The sequence below is a fragment of the Mobula birostris genome, chromosome 1 (genome assembly GCF_030028105.1).
Source record: "Mobula birostris isolate sMobBir1 chromosome 1, sMobBir1.hap1, whole genome shotgun sequence".
NCBI lineage: Eukaryota > Metazoa > Chordata > Chondrichthyes > Myliobatiformes > Myliobatidae > Mobula > Mobula birostris.
The window spans coordinates 124119659-124137437 of NC_092370.1; the positions used below are offsets into that span (position 1 = coordinate 124119659).

The following is a 17779-nucleotide window of genomic DNA, read 5'->3' on the forward strand; positions in this document are numbered from 1 at the left end:
TGCACATACACTAGTAGATTGGTGGGCATAGGGACCCTGAAGCCCCTCAGCTTCAATCTGACCAGCAGCCCAGCTCTTTTCCCACACTTCCTCGATAAATAGTGCATCTTTCCAGGTTTCCATCAATGCAGTGTGTTTTCTTGTCAGCTCTTTGAGGTTGGTGGACGCGGCGTCGGGTGCTCTGGGTCGGGCTGAGTGACAGAGGAGGCTCTGCTGCCGCTTGCAGCTGCCGGGGGCCCGGGCTGTCGATTGGGTTGGGCCCCGAAGTCGACACTTAATCCCGGAGGGCCGGGCTCCTGGCTGAAACAAGTCCACGAGCTGAGTCACGGTTGCAGAGGCGTCCGCTCCAGCCGAGCCTCGGGCTCGATTTCCGAGGTCGGTGGCCGAGGCCTCACTTCCGGCAACTGTGGATGTCCACCAACGGGGCTTTACAATGATCACTCCGGGGAAGTATCTGGGGGCCCCTTGAGGTCTCCGACATCACTTCTGTTTAGTTGTCTGCTCTGAGAAGTGCTGGTTGGAATGGGCCACGTCTCCAAGTGCTCCTGCACGGTAGCAGGCTGTGGGTCTCCGAGAATGTGGTGGGCCTCAGACCAGGCCTCGCTGGTCGGGTCCAGGTGCGGTCCAGAGGTGAAGAAGCAGTTCTGGCACGGTGATCTCCAGCTTGGGTCAGTAGCTTCGCCAGGGTGTTGTTGATCTTGCTAGATGTAGCAGATTGGAGGTTTAGAAGGCTTTCTCAGGTATAGGATAGTGTAGAGGGCAGTTTGCTCGGGAGAGCACATGCAGAGTCGCCAGATACCGGCGCCATCTTGACCTCAGATGGCGTCCCGGGACGGGTTCTCCAGGCCTGTGCAAGCGAGCAAGCTGGAGTGTTTGCTGACATCTTCAACTGCTCCTTGCTTCAGTCTAAGATCCCCTCATGTTTTAAGAAGGCAACGATAATCCCAGTGCCGAAGAAGAGCAAGGTGGCATGCCTGAATGACTATCGACCTATGGCTCTGACATCAATTGCTATGAAGTGCTTCGAGCGATTGGTTATGGCACACATCAATCACAGCCTACCGGTCAACCTCGACACTTTGTAATTCGCCTGCCAGAGCAACAGGTCAACAACAGATGCCATCTCTCTGGCCCTACATTCCTCCTTAGAACACCTGGAGAATAAAGACGCATACGTAAGGCTCCTTTTCATTGACTACAGCTCTGCCTTTAATACCATCATTCCAAATAAACTGATTCCTAAGCTCCAGAACCTGGGCCTTAGCACTCAGATCTGCAGCTGGATCTTCAACTTCCTCACAGACAGGACGCAGGCTGTAAAAAATAGGGGACAAGCTCTCCTCTACAATCACTCTGAGCACTGGTGCCCCACAAGGCTGTGTACTCAGCCCCCTGTTGTACTCACTGTACACCCATGATTGTGTAGCTAAGTTTCCATCGAACTCAGTATGTAAGTTTGCTGATGACACCACAATTGTTGGATGTATCTCGGGTAATGATGAGTTTGAGTACAGAGAGGAAATTAAGAACCTGGTGGCATGGTGCGAAGACAATAACTTATCCCTCAATGTCAGCAAGACGAAGGAATTGGTTGTTGACTTCAGAAGGAGTAGCGGACCGCACGACCTAATTTACATCGGTGGTGCGCAAGCGGAACAGGTCGAAAGCTTTAAGTTCCTCGGGGTCAATATCCCAGGTGACCTGACTTGGTCCAACCAAGCAGAGTCCACTGCCAAGAAGGCCCACCAACGCCTTTACTTCCTGAGAAAGCTAAAGAAATTTGGCCTGTCTCCTAAAACACTCACTAATTTTTATAGATGCACTGTAGAAAGCATTCTTCTACGGTGCATCACAACCTGGTATGGAAGTTGTCCTGTCCAAGACTGGAAGAAGCTGCAGAAGATCGTGAACACGGCCCAGCACATCACACAAACCAATCTTCCATCCTTGGACTCTCTTTACACCGCATGCTGTTGGAGCAGTGCTGCCAGGATAATCAAGGACATGACCCACCCAGCCAACACACTTTTCGTCTCTCTTCCCTTTGGGAGTAGGCTCAGGAGCTTGAAGACTCATGCGGCCAGATTTGGGAACAGCTTCTTTCCAACTGTGATAAGACTGCTGAACAGATCCTGACCCGAACCTGGGCCGTACCCTCCAAATATCTGGACCTGCCTCTTGGTTTTTTTGCACTACCTTACTTTCCCTTTTCTATTTTCTATTTATGATTTATAATTTAAATTTTTAATATTTACTATTGATATGTACTCCAGGGAGCGCGAAGCACAGAATCAAATATTGCTGTGATGATTATACGTTCTAGTATCAATTGTTTGGCAACAATAAAGTAAGGTAAATAGTTAAGTTAATAATAGAAATAATTGGAAAGAAATTGAGGTAGTTTCCATGGGTTCACTGTCCATTTAGAAATTGGGTGGTAGAGGAGAAGAAACTGTTCCTGAATTGCTGAATGTGTACCTTCAGACTTCTGTCTCTCCTTCCTGATGGTAATGATTTGAAGACGACATGTCTTGAGTGATGGGTGACCTTAATAATTGACGTGACTTTCTGCGACACCGCTCCTTGATGAAGTCTTGGATACTATGGAAGCTAGTACCCGTGATGGAGCTGACTCATTTTACAACTTTCTATAGCTCCTTTCAATCCTGTGCAGTAGCCCTCCTCCCATACTAGATGCTGATGCAGCCTGTTAGAATGCTGTCTATGGTACATCTGTAGAAGCTTTCAGAATCCATTTCTAGTCCTATCAAGTGCTTTTCTTCAGTGGCGTTTATGAGTAATATCTTGTGTGAACGGCAGAACTGCTATTCGGGGAAATTTGGGGGATGTTGAAGTTTTAAAAGTCAGCAGAGGGGTTTTGTGTCAGTGAGTTTTGTTCAGTGTCACTTGTTTTCAAAGGAAACAATTTCTGATTTTCTGTTCAAGGGTGTGCTCTTGTGTTTATAAAATATGAATAGCTGGATAAATGTTCAAAATTTCATTCATTTTGATGTCCAGACAATTAAGGCCTTTTATTGAGCAACACTGGTGAAGTTGTCCATTTTTTAATTGTACTAGTCTAGTAAATGGTCATTAGCTGAATTTCAGTGTCTGTATTGTAGAAAGCACTGAGACCACAATTTTGCCATTGAGGTCAAAATGGAAATTCTCTGAGGTCTCGTACTGCTCCTCATTTTATCATCGAGCCTACTCTTCATTACCAGTAACTGATGTGTAATAATTCATGTTTTGTAATGAACAATGTATCTTGAACTAATTAAGGCACTTTGTGGCATCCCTTGCCAACTGTTTGCTGTAGGAGTATTCTATGATTGCAAATTTCTACAGTGATAATAATGATGCTGCATTACAATGATAACACAAGAAAACACAAAAAATCTTCCTATAAAATAACATCAAGTCTCCCTGAATGTTTCATTCCATGTGTATCTGGGCCTCACAAAGGCAACAATTACACCAGCGTCTAAGCGTAGTGTGAGATGCCTTAATGACTAGCGCCCAGTAGCGCTCACATCTACGCTGATGAAATGCTTTAGAGGTTGGTCATGGCTGGAATGAACTCCTGCCTCAGGCAAGGACCTGGACCCACTACAATTTATCTATCACCACAATAGGTCTACGGCATATGCAATCTCAATGGCTTTTCACATGGCCTTAGATCACCTGGATAATACAAACACCTATTCAGGATGATGTTCATTGACTATAGCTCAGGGTCTTACACCATTATTCCCACAATCCTGATCAATAAGATACAGAACTTGGGCCTCTGTACCTCACTCTGCAATTGCAGTCTTGATTTCCTAACCGGAAAACCACAATGTGCGGATTGGTGATAATATCTCTTCCTTGCTGATGAACAGCACTGGCGCACCTCAGGGATGTGTGCTAGTCACCGCTCAGCTCTCTTTATACCCATGACTGGCATATATCGTGAGATTTGTTTTGCGGCAGTAATACATTGCAACACATAATAAAACTATCAATGACAATAAGTATATATAAATAAGCACATGGGCATGGGCCAAACGAAGAAAATCGGTGACACAGCAGAAAGTGCATCATTGGTTCTGTGCAATTGAATTCCTCCCGTGTTCTGTAGCCTTTTGCAGTAAAAAAAAAGTCCACACATGTTGTAATCCAATGATGCCAGGAAGTGGCCTGCTCTTTTTAATCTGTTTATGAACTTTAAGCATTGTTGGCAAAGAAATAATTTGTATTAAGCTGATTTTTTTTGCACAAACGCAAAATATATTTACATTTATTTCTTTGCAGGAAGATAGTGACCCTTCAATCCATGAAAGTCTGGGTGCAGAAAATACACTCTGGGCCAGCACAGTAGTAGCTTCTGGTGAGTATCATATTTGGTTATTCATGCTTTGTGACTTGGAACAAAACTCCTTGAAGTTTATGGTTTTGCTTCTGAAGTAAAATACATAAAAGAGTTTATGAACTTAAAGCAATTAAATGGTTATGAATTTATAGGCATTCTATTAGTTCTCAACCAGTTTACAGAGAACCTTTTCTCTTTACTTATACAAAACTTTGAATTTAGAAAATGAATCAAGGACTTTGTAGTAATTTTAAAGGAAGGCATTTAGCAAAACTAATTCTGAAAGCAACTTAAAGCTATATAAATAACCCCTTAAAGTGAAAAATTGATGAATATTAGTGCTTTTCTTATCATGAGAATTATGATGCACCAGATGTAGAATGATTTATACATTGTGGATATAATGCACTATTCAAATATTTCTGTAATTAAACTGTAGATGTAAGTGTTACAGATTTTTAAGCAGTCTCATCAGGAAAGTGGAGCTTTAAGGGCCCAGCAAAGTCAAAGCAAGGCTTATTATAACATGCTTATCTCCTTATGTCACAGTTTTCCAGGATTGAGGAGAAACCAATGCAAAATGCTCAAGTCCCAGGATTTACCAAATCAATATTGAACTGCTTTCGTGGGGTTATTCCCTTGAAGAGGCATTAGCAATTGGTTTGCATAAATTCCTCAAGTTTGTCCTGAGTTTTATTCAGCATTCACTTGTAGTTTAACATTGTTTTTTGAAATCTGTGTGTATCTTTGCTCTTCCCTTCCTCTGTACCCATTTCCAACCTGGTAAGGTGACTCTGACAGCACTTCCCAAATCCATTATCTGTGCCACTAAAAAGGATGTACAGAAGGTGCATACAAATGTCACGAACTGCCAGTGGCCCTCCAAGCTGGCACTCCATTCTGACTTGGAAATTCATTAATGTTACTTTAGATGATTGCTCATCTTGGGGCTGAAAATTACACAAAGCTTACAGAGACTATTCAATTTAATACATCTGTCAGATAGAGCAATGCGTTCAATACTAATGAATTGAGATTGTGGTGATGGCATAAGGTGGTAGTTTTTATTTCCCAAGTTTTCAATTGAAGGAAATTTTTGACATTAAGAAGCCATTGCTAGAAATACTTTGATCAGGTAAAATCTGCAAAAAAGATATTTCATTACGACCAAGTGAGAGAAACAAGATTCTGCAGATGTTAGAAATCTTTGAGCGATAAGCACACACAAAATGCTGGAGGAACTCAGGTCTGCAAGTGCTGAGCTTAGAGGAATGTACTCAGTGGCCACTTTATTAGGCACAGCTGTACACCTGCTCGTTGACATAAATGTCTAATCATCCAATCACGTGGCAGTAACTCAATGTAAAAAGAATGCAGACATAGTCAAGAGGTTATGACCAAACATCAGAGTGGGGAAGAAATATGATCAAAATGACTTTGTCTGTGGAATGATTGTTGGTGGTGCCAGTCAGGATCGTTCGAGTACCTCTGAAACTGCTGATCTCTTGGGATTTTCACACACAACCGTCTCTACAGAGAATGGTGCAAAAAAAAAAAAATGAGTGGCAGTTCTGTGGGTGAAATAGCCTTGCTAATGTGAGAGGTCAGAAGAACAGTCAGACTGGTTCAAGCCGATTGGAAAGTGGCAGTAACTCAAATCACCACACATTACAACAGTGGTGTGCACAAGAGCATCTCTGAATACACAGCATGGTGAACCTTGAAGTGACTAGGCTACAGCAGCAAAAGATGCTAAACAGGTGCTACACCTTGTCCAAGGGTGACATGCAGTCTAGGAGCGCCTTACACCTCCTTTGGTAGAGATGCATCTCCACCCCACTACCCTCAGATGAGGCATCTTAATATCAATTGAGCATCATTTAAATGCCCCAGCTTACCTGAGTGTTGTTGCTGACCAGGTACATCCCTTTATGGCAACGGTCTACCCACCTTCTAATGACTTCCTCCAACAGGGTAACACACCATGTCACAAAACACATCTCATCTCTAGCTGGTTCCACGAATGTGACAATGAATTCATTGTACTTCAATGGCCTTCACAGTCACCAGATCTCAATCCAATAGAGCACCTTTGGGATGTGGTGGAATGAGAGATTTGCAGCATGAATGTGAACCAACAAATCTGCAGCAGCTGTGTGATTCTATCTTGTCAACGTGGACCAGAATCTTGAAGCAATTCACGCTGTTCTGGAGGCAAAGGGAGGAGGACGTTCCTACCCAGTAATAGAAAGGTGCTTTTAATAAAGTGGCTGCTGAGTGTACCAAGTACAAAAAAAATTAGTGAGAAAATAAGGAAAAGGAATGTCATGGGGTATAAGGCAGGAGAAATTTAAATGACAGATATCATGGTTCAAAATAAAGGGGCAAATAACAGAAGATTTATTGCTTTTTGCAAACAGGCATGGTGTAGTTATTCATGAACACCACTGAAATTCCATTGAATGTGCCAGTGCTATATCTTTGTATCACTTCAAACTTCCTGGATGAACTCAGTGCATGAAACAGTATCTGTGGAGGCAAAGGATTGTCAGTGTTTTCCAGAACTGAGAGTGCAAAAGGATGAATAAAGAAGTGAGAGAGAGGGATGCAACCGGTTTTGGATGTAACCAGGTGCTTGGTAAAAACATGGTTGAAGAGTAGAATAATAGAAACCACTAATGGAGAGCAGTCAGAGGAATTCACGGAACTCTTATCAATTAAAGGAAGAAAGCACCTTCAAAGTTGGCACACTGTGAAGAAACTTCACAATAGTGCAACAAAATGGAGACTTGACACTGCGGGTGGTGGAATTAGGTGCAAAAAACCCCCCAAAAAACTGCTGGAGGAAATCAAAAAGTCAAGGAAAGGGACAGTCAGTGATTTAGGTCAAGACCCTGCATCATGGCTGAGAATGTGGTGGGGAGAAACCTGCTGTTTGTTATTCGAATAGTTGTCTGTTTTTCCGAAGTGAAAGGGAGATAATAATTTACCTAGATTTTCAGCTGTGAGATTTTAAAGTTAATTATTGGTGCAAGGCCTCAAAATCTAGGCCTTGTTCATGAAATTGCTGTAAAATCCCTGAGATTCATGTACATAATTAGCAAAGAAATTTCAAGACCTGTGGTTTGAGTGGTAAGAACTACCATGACTTTTTACAATAACAACTGTCCAGGGCTTGAAAGCTTCAACCTATTCTTACTCTTCATTTCCCTTAATTTGCAGAGTACAGAAACTAATTATGGAGATTGGGATACCACTCACTTGTTAAAATGTTATATGGTAGAGCAGTAGATTTGAGCATTGGAATACCGAATTTCTTTAACCTTTAACTTATTCACGACCTAAAATCATTTTTTATTGTATCCAATCTATTTTGTGCCTCTGAACTCAGATGTTGTCATTATTCCAGTTGCAGAGACTGCCTTGTCTTAACAATGTGGCCATTGTTAAGTGTATTTTCTCTGTATCTGAAAGGCATATTCTGCATCCATTTCTAAACAGTTTGCCTCTGCCATGTTACTTTCAAAGTACAGGGGATCTTAGTGTAAGTCCAGCAAACTTAAGTTGTGAATTATTGTGGCTTTTCAGAAAATAACAAATAGGAAAATGCTGTGGAAGGGAGCTATCAGCTGAAGGGTAACTTAGTCTCTCAATCAACTCTTCTGAAGAAATCCAATTACCCTGCAGAAACTTGCACTATTTAAGACAAAGCAGTCTGCTTGCTTATCCCTCCAAACATTCACAGCCTTGCGACTGATGCAGTGTACTGTATATTATCAGCAAAGCGCAGCAACTCATCAAATGTGTTAATGTGGTACCGTTCAGACCATGACCTCTTCTGGCTAGGAGGGCAGAAAGTAAGATGTACGTGGGAACAGCTGCACTGGCAACTTCCCTTTCAAGGTTGAGCATCATTTGAACCTGCAAATACTGCACCAACACCCCATCTAAACCTTGGATCTCCTTGCAACACTGCAACAATTTAAGGAAGAACCTCCCCAGTACAGACCTGGGCAATAAATATTGGTGTCACTAACAATGACCACTTCCTGCAAGTGGACGAATAATAAGCTCAAGGTAATAGTTGGTTTAGGAAGGTCAGATAAGAAGGCATTGGAATAACTAGATTTGGAAAAGTGTGGACTAGAATTTCAGCAACGTTTCACTTGAATAGAGGGAGGAGGTAGAGGCAATTGTAGCAGCAGTGGTTGTATGTTTGGAGTTGGAAGGAGTCCTCGTAAGCTGAAAATTTAAATGAGCCATTCTCATTTTGTAGATTTTTTTTACTTCCTGATGGAGCATATAAAAAACCTTTCTTCAATTTTCCTGCCTGTTCACAACATTTTGTGTTTTTATTTAAAATAGAATTGCTCAATGACTGGGAGCCAATTTAATTCCAAAAACACATGAAGTGGTAGATAATTGGGCAGCATGTGAATGCTGTCTCAGAGGCTGAAATCTAAGCTTCTTTCAAGATGGTGAACCCTCACAAGGTAAAGGTCCTGAAGGTGTACCTGGCTGTATATTGAGAACCTGTGCCTCCCAAATGGCTAGAATATTCCAAGACATCTTCAACCTTTCATTCCTGTAATCTGAGGTTATTGCCTGCTTCCACAGGGCAGTGATCTTTCCAGTACCCAAGAATTGCAGTGCCAGCTGCCTCAATGACTTGTGACCAATACCTCTCAGATCTACTATAATCAAGTGCTTTGAGTTGGTTGATAGCTGGAATTAACCCCTGCCTGAACAAGAACCTGAACCCACTGCAATTCACCTATTGCTATAACATGTCTGCAGCAGACACTTTATTGGCTTCCGCTCTCCCACGCTTCAAAACCTGGGTCTCTATCTCACATTGCAACTTGCTTATTGGGAGACAACAGTCAGCGTGGAGTGGTAATAATGTTTCCTCTTTGCAGATTATCAACAAAGACATACTGCAAGGAGGCAGGTTTATCCCACTGCTGTACTGTTTCTACATTAATGACCTTGTGGCTAAGCACAGCTCGAGCACCATCTATAAATTTAATGATGATTACCACTATTGTTGGTAGAACATCAGATAGCAATAAGGAGACTTACAGGACTGAGGTTGGCTGAGGTTCAGAGATGTCACAACTGCAACCTTGCATTCTGTAGCAGGGTCAAGGACTTGAGGAAGGAGAATTTGGGAGAACACACACCAGTCCTTGTTTTAGAGTCAGTGGTGGAAAAGGTGAACAGTGTCAAATTCCTGGGCATCGACATCTCAAAAGATCTATCCTGTGCCTAACAGATTGATGCAGTCATGAAGAAAGCACGCTAGCTGCTATACTTCATTCGGAGTTTTAGGAGATTTGGTATGTCACCAAAGATGCTTACAATTTCTATGGATCTGTGGTGCAGGGCATTCTGACTATTTGCATCAGAGCCTCATATGGCGGCTCCAATACACAGGATTGCAAGAGGTTGCAGAAGGTTCTCTGCTCATCGATCTCTATCAGGCACCACCCATCCCACCATCAAGGACATCTTCAAGAGGGAGTGCTTTAAGTTAGTGGTATCCTTCACTTGGACCCCTGACTATCTGGGAAAAGCCCGCATCTTATTACTGTTACCATGGAAGGAGGTACAGGGGCCTGAAGCCATGTACAATGATTTAGGAGCAGCTTCTTTCCCTCTGCCATCAGATTTCTAAATGCTCCATGAGCATTACCTGTTATTCCCCACTCTCTTGCATTTCAAGCACGCCTGCTCTTACTCCATCCTCCCGCCACTCTACCAGGGACAGGGTTCCTCTTGTCCTCACCTACCAGCCTCCGCATCCAGCACATATTTCTCCTGAACTTCCGCCATCTCCAACAGGATCCCACTGCCAAGCACATCTTTCCCTCCCCCAACCCCCTGCCCTCCACTTTCTGCTTTCCACAGGGATTGCTCTTACGTGACTCCCTTGTCCATTCGTTCCTCCCCACTGATCTCCCTCCTGGCACTTATCCTTGCAAGCAGAACAAGTGCTACGCCTGCACCTACACTTCCTCCCCCACTGCCATTCAGGGCCCTAAACAGTACTTCCAGGTGAGGCAACACTTTACCTGTGAATTTGTTGGGAGTCATATACTATGTCCGGTGCTCCTGGTGTGGTTTCTTGTATATCAGTGAGACCCGACGTAGATTGGGAGACTGCTTCTCCAAGCACCAATGCTCCATCTGCCTGAAAAAGCAGGATCTCCCAGTGACCACCCATTTTAATCCACTTCCCATTCCCATTTCGATATGTCTATCAGTAGCCTCCTCCACTGTCGTGATGAGACCACACTTGGTTGGGGGAACACCTTATATTCGTTTGAGTAGCCTCCAACCTGATGGCATGAACATAGATTTCTCGAACTTCTGGTAATGCCCCCCGCCCCCTTTCCTTCACCATTTCCCATCTCCTTTTCCCTCTCTCACCTTATCTCCTTGCCTGCCCATCGCCTTCCTCTGGTGCTCCTTCCCCCTTTTCTTTCTTCCATGGCCTTCAGTCTCTTTCACCAATTTACTTTCCATCTCTTTACTTCATCCTCTCCCTGTTCAGGTTCCACCTATCACCTTGTGTTTCTCTATCCCACCCCCCCCCCCCCCGCCACCTTTTAAATCTACTCCTCAGCTTTTTTTCTCCAATCCTACCAAAAGGTATTGGCCTGAAACGTCGATTGTACTCTTTTACTAGATGCTGCCTGGCCTGCTGAGTTCCTCCAGCATTTTGTGTGTGTTGCTCTTTTTTTTTGCATTATTTATTTTCGTTATTTAATTTTTTTTATGTCTGAGCTGGACTGCTACCACAAGACAATAAACTTCACATCATTTGTCAGTGATAAATCTGATTCTGATAACCACGATGATAAGTTTAAGTAGAGCATTCAGTGGCAGTTCTGACGAACAGATTCTGGCATAGTTTGCTCAGGGTTTCAGCTGCAATTGAGTAGAAAGGGCGCTGGCAGTCTGTCCCTTTGGTGGTCAAACAAAATGTAATTTCCTTTGTTTATACCTGAGCTGATAGCACTGTTCAAAGTTATTCAATGGTTAAGATGGTGTACTGTAATGAAAATACGTCATCAGAAATTGCCTTGGCAAGTAGCAATAGCTTCAACAGTTTTAACGCACCTGAGAAACCTGATTACACTGAAGCTCATGTTTAAGCAGCCTTTCAGTGCTTCAAGGTTTTGCATGTGTAGGATGTTTTTACATTAACACGTAGAAATTTTTTTTCCACAAGCGAGTGATTTTTAAGTTTTTGGGTCCACTAATGGCCTAGGGCATGTAGCTAGTGGATTTGGCATTTTTCCTTCTGTTTAGAACGTAGCAGTGTACTAAGATGGTTTATTACAAGCCATTAGTTGAAACAAATGCTGAGTGAATGCATTTTTCATCTACATTGCTATATTATACTTGTGGTTTGCTTTGTAATATCCAACAGGGACCTTCTTGTATCAATATACCACTTATGCCTTATTAATAAACCTTTCAGAAATGGCATCAACTAATAAAAATACTAATGGGACACTTATCGTCTGGATTTATTGCATCTTAGTATTCCGCTGTGCATTGAACCCTCATATACTTACATCAGTATGGTTTTAGTGATCCTCCACAGTATTGATCTGTGGCCTGTCTCCACTGTAATTGTCAGTGCAGCAGCAATAGGAGCTGAAGGTTTTGAGGTGTTCCCCACACAATTCCCTAAGCACTCTTCCCCAGTCTGACCTTGATCCACAGATTGACCTCGATATGTAGTGACTGTGTGTCTAAACAGGATTTTGTCTGTAACTACCAACCACAGGCACATTAGTAAATTTGCAAGGTGCTTTTTTTCCCCAGAATTTCTTTTACATGAGAAAATTAACTTTGTAGCATTGAGATTTTAATCCTTTCAGGGACCAGATGAAAATTAAACTATTTTTGTAGTATAATTGTTCTTGAGTAGTGACATCTTTTTAAAATCGGTTGATGAATAAATGAGCAGTCTATTTTCTGTAATCTTTATTGTATTTGTAAGTAGCGTAATAATTTGTGCTTTGGTCTGCTCCACACTATTGTATTTCGTGTTCAAAGGGCAAGTAAAGGTCAGAGAGGTTGGTGTCTTTCAAAGCTTGTTAGTGTTGGAAGGTTGAAATTCTGAATTGTTAACAACATTCATTGTGATGCTAGTCTGTCTGTACTGTAATTCAGTACCTTTAATGAGTTGTTTGCTAATTCTTCTCGCCTTCTTGACTGCCAAATACAATTCACTGCGTCTAATATTTGTTTATTCTCTGGATGGTTTCAAAATTCGGTGCTCTCTATATTTTGTGATATAGTGACTCTAAAATAACTATGTTGACCTGTAAAAATGATCACGTTATAAATAAAGTTGAAATTGTTAAAATGAACAAAATGCAGTTATTGATTGCCTGTCTTGTTCAGAGATGCAATTTTCTAATCTGCAAGTACATCATTTTTTCTATTTAATTTTATCTTTTATGGCTTTCAGTTATGTTTTTCCAACTATTCGAGAGTGTGGCTCAAAATTTTTATTTTGTGAATGTGGATTCCAGCATTGCAGAGTAAAATATTATTTTAGAATAATATGCTTTTAAGGAAATTGATCCATAATTTTGTCAAGTCAACTTTCTTACATCAGTGAAAATTGACAATGTCTCTTTGATTCTGAACCTTTCAATTTATTATAGTTTTTGTTTTACAGGCACTGTGATAGGGGTGGTAATATACACAGGAAAAGAAACTCGCAGTGTAATGAACACTTCCAATCCTAAAAATAAGGTAAATTTGAATATAGTTTTGAACTGCCTTTTTCCCTCTCATTGTATGTAATTAGTTTTTTGGATCTGTGGCAGCCAATTTCTCCGTCCAATCCCTATTTCATGCTTATTTTGACATGTTTAGTTTACAAATTTTTACCTTTATCTTTTTTGTGCAAATTGAAGTTCAGAAATCATGCTTCTGAATGCATATTCTGCCTTGAGACAGAAACCACTTCACAAATCGAGTACAATGTCAAACATGTTAAGGCATAACATGTGAATACCAAATAGATTCTTGATGAGTAAATAGTATTGACCTTAGAGAAAGCTGGAATGAATCAAATTTGAAATTTCACAAAACCTTTTCTTCTGCTAATTGCTGCTGGCTACCATCCTCTATCATTCTTTTGGTTTTTTTTTGTTCTTGCTTTCAGGCACGAGTGATTTAGGTATGCATAAAAATAATGTAATTTATTTAAAAGTGACCTAACTTAACATAATTGATCAAAATGGTTTGTGTATTTAATCTATAAAGTGCATTTGAATTGGGTAAGAATCGTAACGAGCTGCAGAGATGGCTTTAAAGACCTTTGGCATCAATACTGCTATTGCTTTTACAGTGCTCTATTCTGAATTTACTAAATTGCATTATTTCCATTTACTCTTTCCTGTTATTGTACAGACAGGCACTTTTATAGAGATAAAAATACGAAGAAGTCGCTGTTGCTGCTCGCCATAAGATAACACGATTCTCTATTTGTCTTTCAGGGGCTTAGCGCATTCAACAAAGCTTTGTTAGATAGGTGACTTTGAAAATCTGAAACCAGATTGAATGCATCTAAATTTTAAGACAGGTTTCCCAATGTCCATTACTTTGTGCACTTTCAGGAACTAAATTTTGATGTAGCTAATAATTTATGAAGACTTGTTTATGATAGGCATAGTATTTTACCACATCTTAACCAAAATGTATTTAATCACTAGTAGTAATGATGTAGTGAGCATGATGAAAATTCACGTGATTGAACTTATCAAAAAAAAGCACTACAACTTGTCAATTGTGACAGTCAGTCGTTTCATAGTGTTCATTGTCATAAGTTATTCCGAGCTCAGATCCCTGTGAAAGGAGTGATAATACAAATTGCCTGCAGCAGTTATTGTAAGCCCTAGAGCATATTGATTTGTTTTTCTAATAAAAAGATGCTTTCAGCTGTCTCTGACACAGAGGTAGGTGCTCTGACTCATTGCATGAATAATAATGGGATGTATCATTATGCCTTCCTTCAGACTAGCATTGTTAGCTCTGAATAATATCAATTCCTCTAAAAATTTGCCATGCATTATTAAGATAGGTATGGTCATTATATGTAACAAGTGTAATTGTGCCATGAAGTTAAAATAATTCAAGAACAACACTGCAATTTATTTAGATATTACTCTGCTTTAAAGTATAAAAGCTGTTTGTACCAATTAGCAAAATACTGCTCAAGGTAAACCCAATATAAGCTTTGCAAGGCAACAGAATGTCCGCTGTTACATCAGACTTCACTGCACATTTCTGAATAAAGTGAGCATTATTATTCAAACATGCTGACCACTCTGCTTTGTAATGTCCTTACTGAGATTAGCCCTACCAGTAGGTCACTGTTCAGAAATACAGAATAAGAATTTGTTTCTATTAAAATGATAGTGAAATTGAATTGCAGTATTAAAATGTGGGTAGATGTCCTTAGTGAATTTTTAGCTGCATTTTAATTTTAATCTTGTTTTGTATTTACCATAACCTAATTGAAAGGTAATACTTCAATATTAGTCTTTTAAAATACTGAATACTGTACCTGGCTTCCCCAGCTATCATCATTCTGTATTCTTGGAAATTTCTTAATCAAATCTGAATACCAAAGTGCCTTCTCTACATATTAAGGATATTTTTTTTAAAAAAAATTAGGCCCTTCACAGAAAAATAATATTCAGTATAAATCAAAAACATAGTTTAAAAAAAATATTCAATGTTGCAGTAGTCATGTAAAAGTTGATTCTCAAGCTTTAGGAGTCCTTTAGCACCAAGCATTAAAGCTAATAGATGCCACTCTCCAGCATTTGATTTGAGATATGTTTTCTAAGAATTTATTTTTTTCTTTTTGAATACCATTTATAGTTTCCATTTACTGTATTTGCAGACCAGAAATAAGTTATATCTATTATTTACATCATTGTCAAATCAGATATATTCATCTTCACTGAGTGACCATAAGACATAGACACAGATTTATGCTATTTGGCCCATCGAGTCTGCTCCACCATTCCATCATGGCTGATTGATCATCCCTCTCAGCACCATTCTCCTGCCTCCGCACCCCGCCACCCCTGTAACCTTTGAAGCCCTGATTAGTCAAAAATCTATCGACCTGTGCCTTAACTATATCCAATGACTTGGCATGAAAAGCCATCCATGGCAATGAATTCCACAGATTCACCAGCCTCTTGCTAAAGAAACTTTTCCTCATTTCTGTTCGAAATGAATAACCCTCTATTCTGGGACTGTGCTGCTCAGTCCTAGATCTCCCCACGAGAAGAATCATCCTCTCCACATTCACTCTATCTAGGGCTTTCAATATTCAATGGGCTTCAGTGAGATCACCCCCCCTCCCCCCCTCCCTCATTCTTCTAAACTCCAGCGAGCACTGGTCCAGAGCTATCAATTGCTCCTCGTATGTTAACCATTTCATTCCTGGGATTATTCTTGTGAACCTCCTCTGTATTCTCTCCAATCCCAGCACATCTTTTAAAGAAGGGACCCAAAACTGCTCTAAATACTCCAAGTGAGGCCTCAGCAATGCATTATAAAACCTCAGCATTGCATCCTTACTCTTGTATTCTAGTTCTGTCAAAATGAATGCTAACATTACATTTGCCTTTCTAACCCCCGACTCAACCTTCAAGTTAACCTTCAGCGAATCCTACATGAAGACTCCCACATCCCTTTGCATCTCTGATTTTTGAATTTTCTCCCCATTTAGAAAATAGTCCTTGTCTTTATTCCTGTTACCAAAGTGCGTGACTGCGTATTTCCCCACACTATATTCCATCTGCCACTTATTTTCCCATTCTCCCAATTTAAGTCCTTCTGCAGACAGTCTGCTTCCTCAACACTACCTGTCCTTCCACCTATCCTTGCATCATCCACAAACTTGGCCATAAAGCTATCAACTCCTTCATCCAAATCATTGACTTATAATGTGAAATGAAGCGATCCCAACACCGAACCTTGCGGCACACCACTAGACACCAGTCAGTCAATCTTCTATCCATGCTAGTATCTTTCCTGTAATACCAAGGGCTGTTATCTTGTTAAGCAGCCTTATGTGGCACTTTGTCAAAACTTTAACGAAAATCCAAATAAACAGCACCACTCCTTTGTCAACCCTGCCTGTTATTTTCTGGAAGAATTACAGCAGATTTTGTCAGGCAAGATTTCCCCTTAAGGAAACAGTACTGGCTTTGGTATATTTTGTCGTGTTCTTCCAAGGACCCCGAAACTTTATCCTTAGTAAAAGACTCCAAGTTCTTTCCAACCACTGAAGTCAGGCTAAATGGCCTATAATTTCCTTTCTTCTGCCTCCCTCTCTTAAGCAGTAGGGTGACATTTCAGTCCTCCAGGACCATTCCAGAATGTTGTGGTTCTTGAAGGATCATTACTAATGCCTCCATAATCTCTTCAGCTACCTCTTTCAGAACCCTGAGGTGTAGTCCATCTGGTCCAGGTGACATCTACCTTCAGACTTTTCATCTTCCCAAGCATTTTCCCCTTAGTGCCGACCCACACATCTGCATCCTGACACTCCAGCATTTCCAGCATTCTGCTAGTGTCTTCCACTCTGAAGACTGAAGCAAAATATTGATTAAGTTTGCCCACCACTTCTTTGTCCCCCATTGCTCCCTCTCCAGTGACATTTTCCACTGATCCAATATCCACTCTTCCCTCTTTTTTACTCTCTATCTGAAAAACTTTTGGTATCCTCTTTGATATCATTGGCTAGCTTACCTTCATGTTTCATCTTTACTTTCTTTAATTGCCTTCTGTTGTTTTTTCAAAAGCTTCTGAATCCTCCAGTTCTCCCACTATTCTCTTGCAGTTACTGTTGCCTCATCCTCCCTTTGGAACACTTCTTCCATCTTTGATATGTATCTTTCCTGCGGCTTCTGAATTGCTATCAGGTACTCCAGCCAGTGCTGTTCTGCTGTTAGCCCTGATAGTGAACCTTCCCAATCAACTTTTTCCAGGTCCTTTCTCATGCCTCCACTGCAATACTGATAGATCAGATTTTAGCTTCTTTTTCCTAAACTGCAGCATAAGTTCTATCATATTACGATTACGGTCTCCTTAAGATTCCATAAGACATTGGGGCAGAATTAGGCCACTTGGCCCATCGAATCTGCTCTGGCATTTAATCATGGCTGATCCTTTTTCCCCCTCCTCAATCACATTTCACGGCCTTCTCCTCATAACCTTGGGATGCTGTGTCCAATCAAGAACCTATCAAGCTCTATCTTAACGACCAACGACCTCGCCCCCACAGCAGCATGTGGTAACAAATTCACCATCCTTTGGCTAAAGAAATTTTCCCGCATCTCTGTTCTAAATGGACGCCCCTTTATCCTG

At 41.0% G+C, this 17779-nt stretch overlaps 1 protein-coding gene across 2 annotated transcripts in view; it reads left to right on the forward strand.

The window, feature by feature from the left end:
• atp9b (ATPase phospholipid transporting 9B) overlaps nucleotides 1–17779 on the forward strand; it is a 374205-nt gene that overhangs the window by 239414 nt on the left and 117012 nt on the right. For both annotated transcript variants that reach the window (XM_072261618.1, XM_072261628.1), the window contains 2 exons: nucleotides 4297–4372; nucleotides 13059–13135. In XM_072261618.1, coding sequence (XP_072117719.1) covers nucleotides 4297–4372; nucleotides 13059–13135 — 153 coding nt within the window. The remainder of the gene's footprint in view (nucleotides 1–4296; nucleotides 4373–13058; nucleotides 13136–17779) is intronic.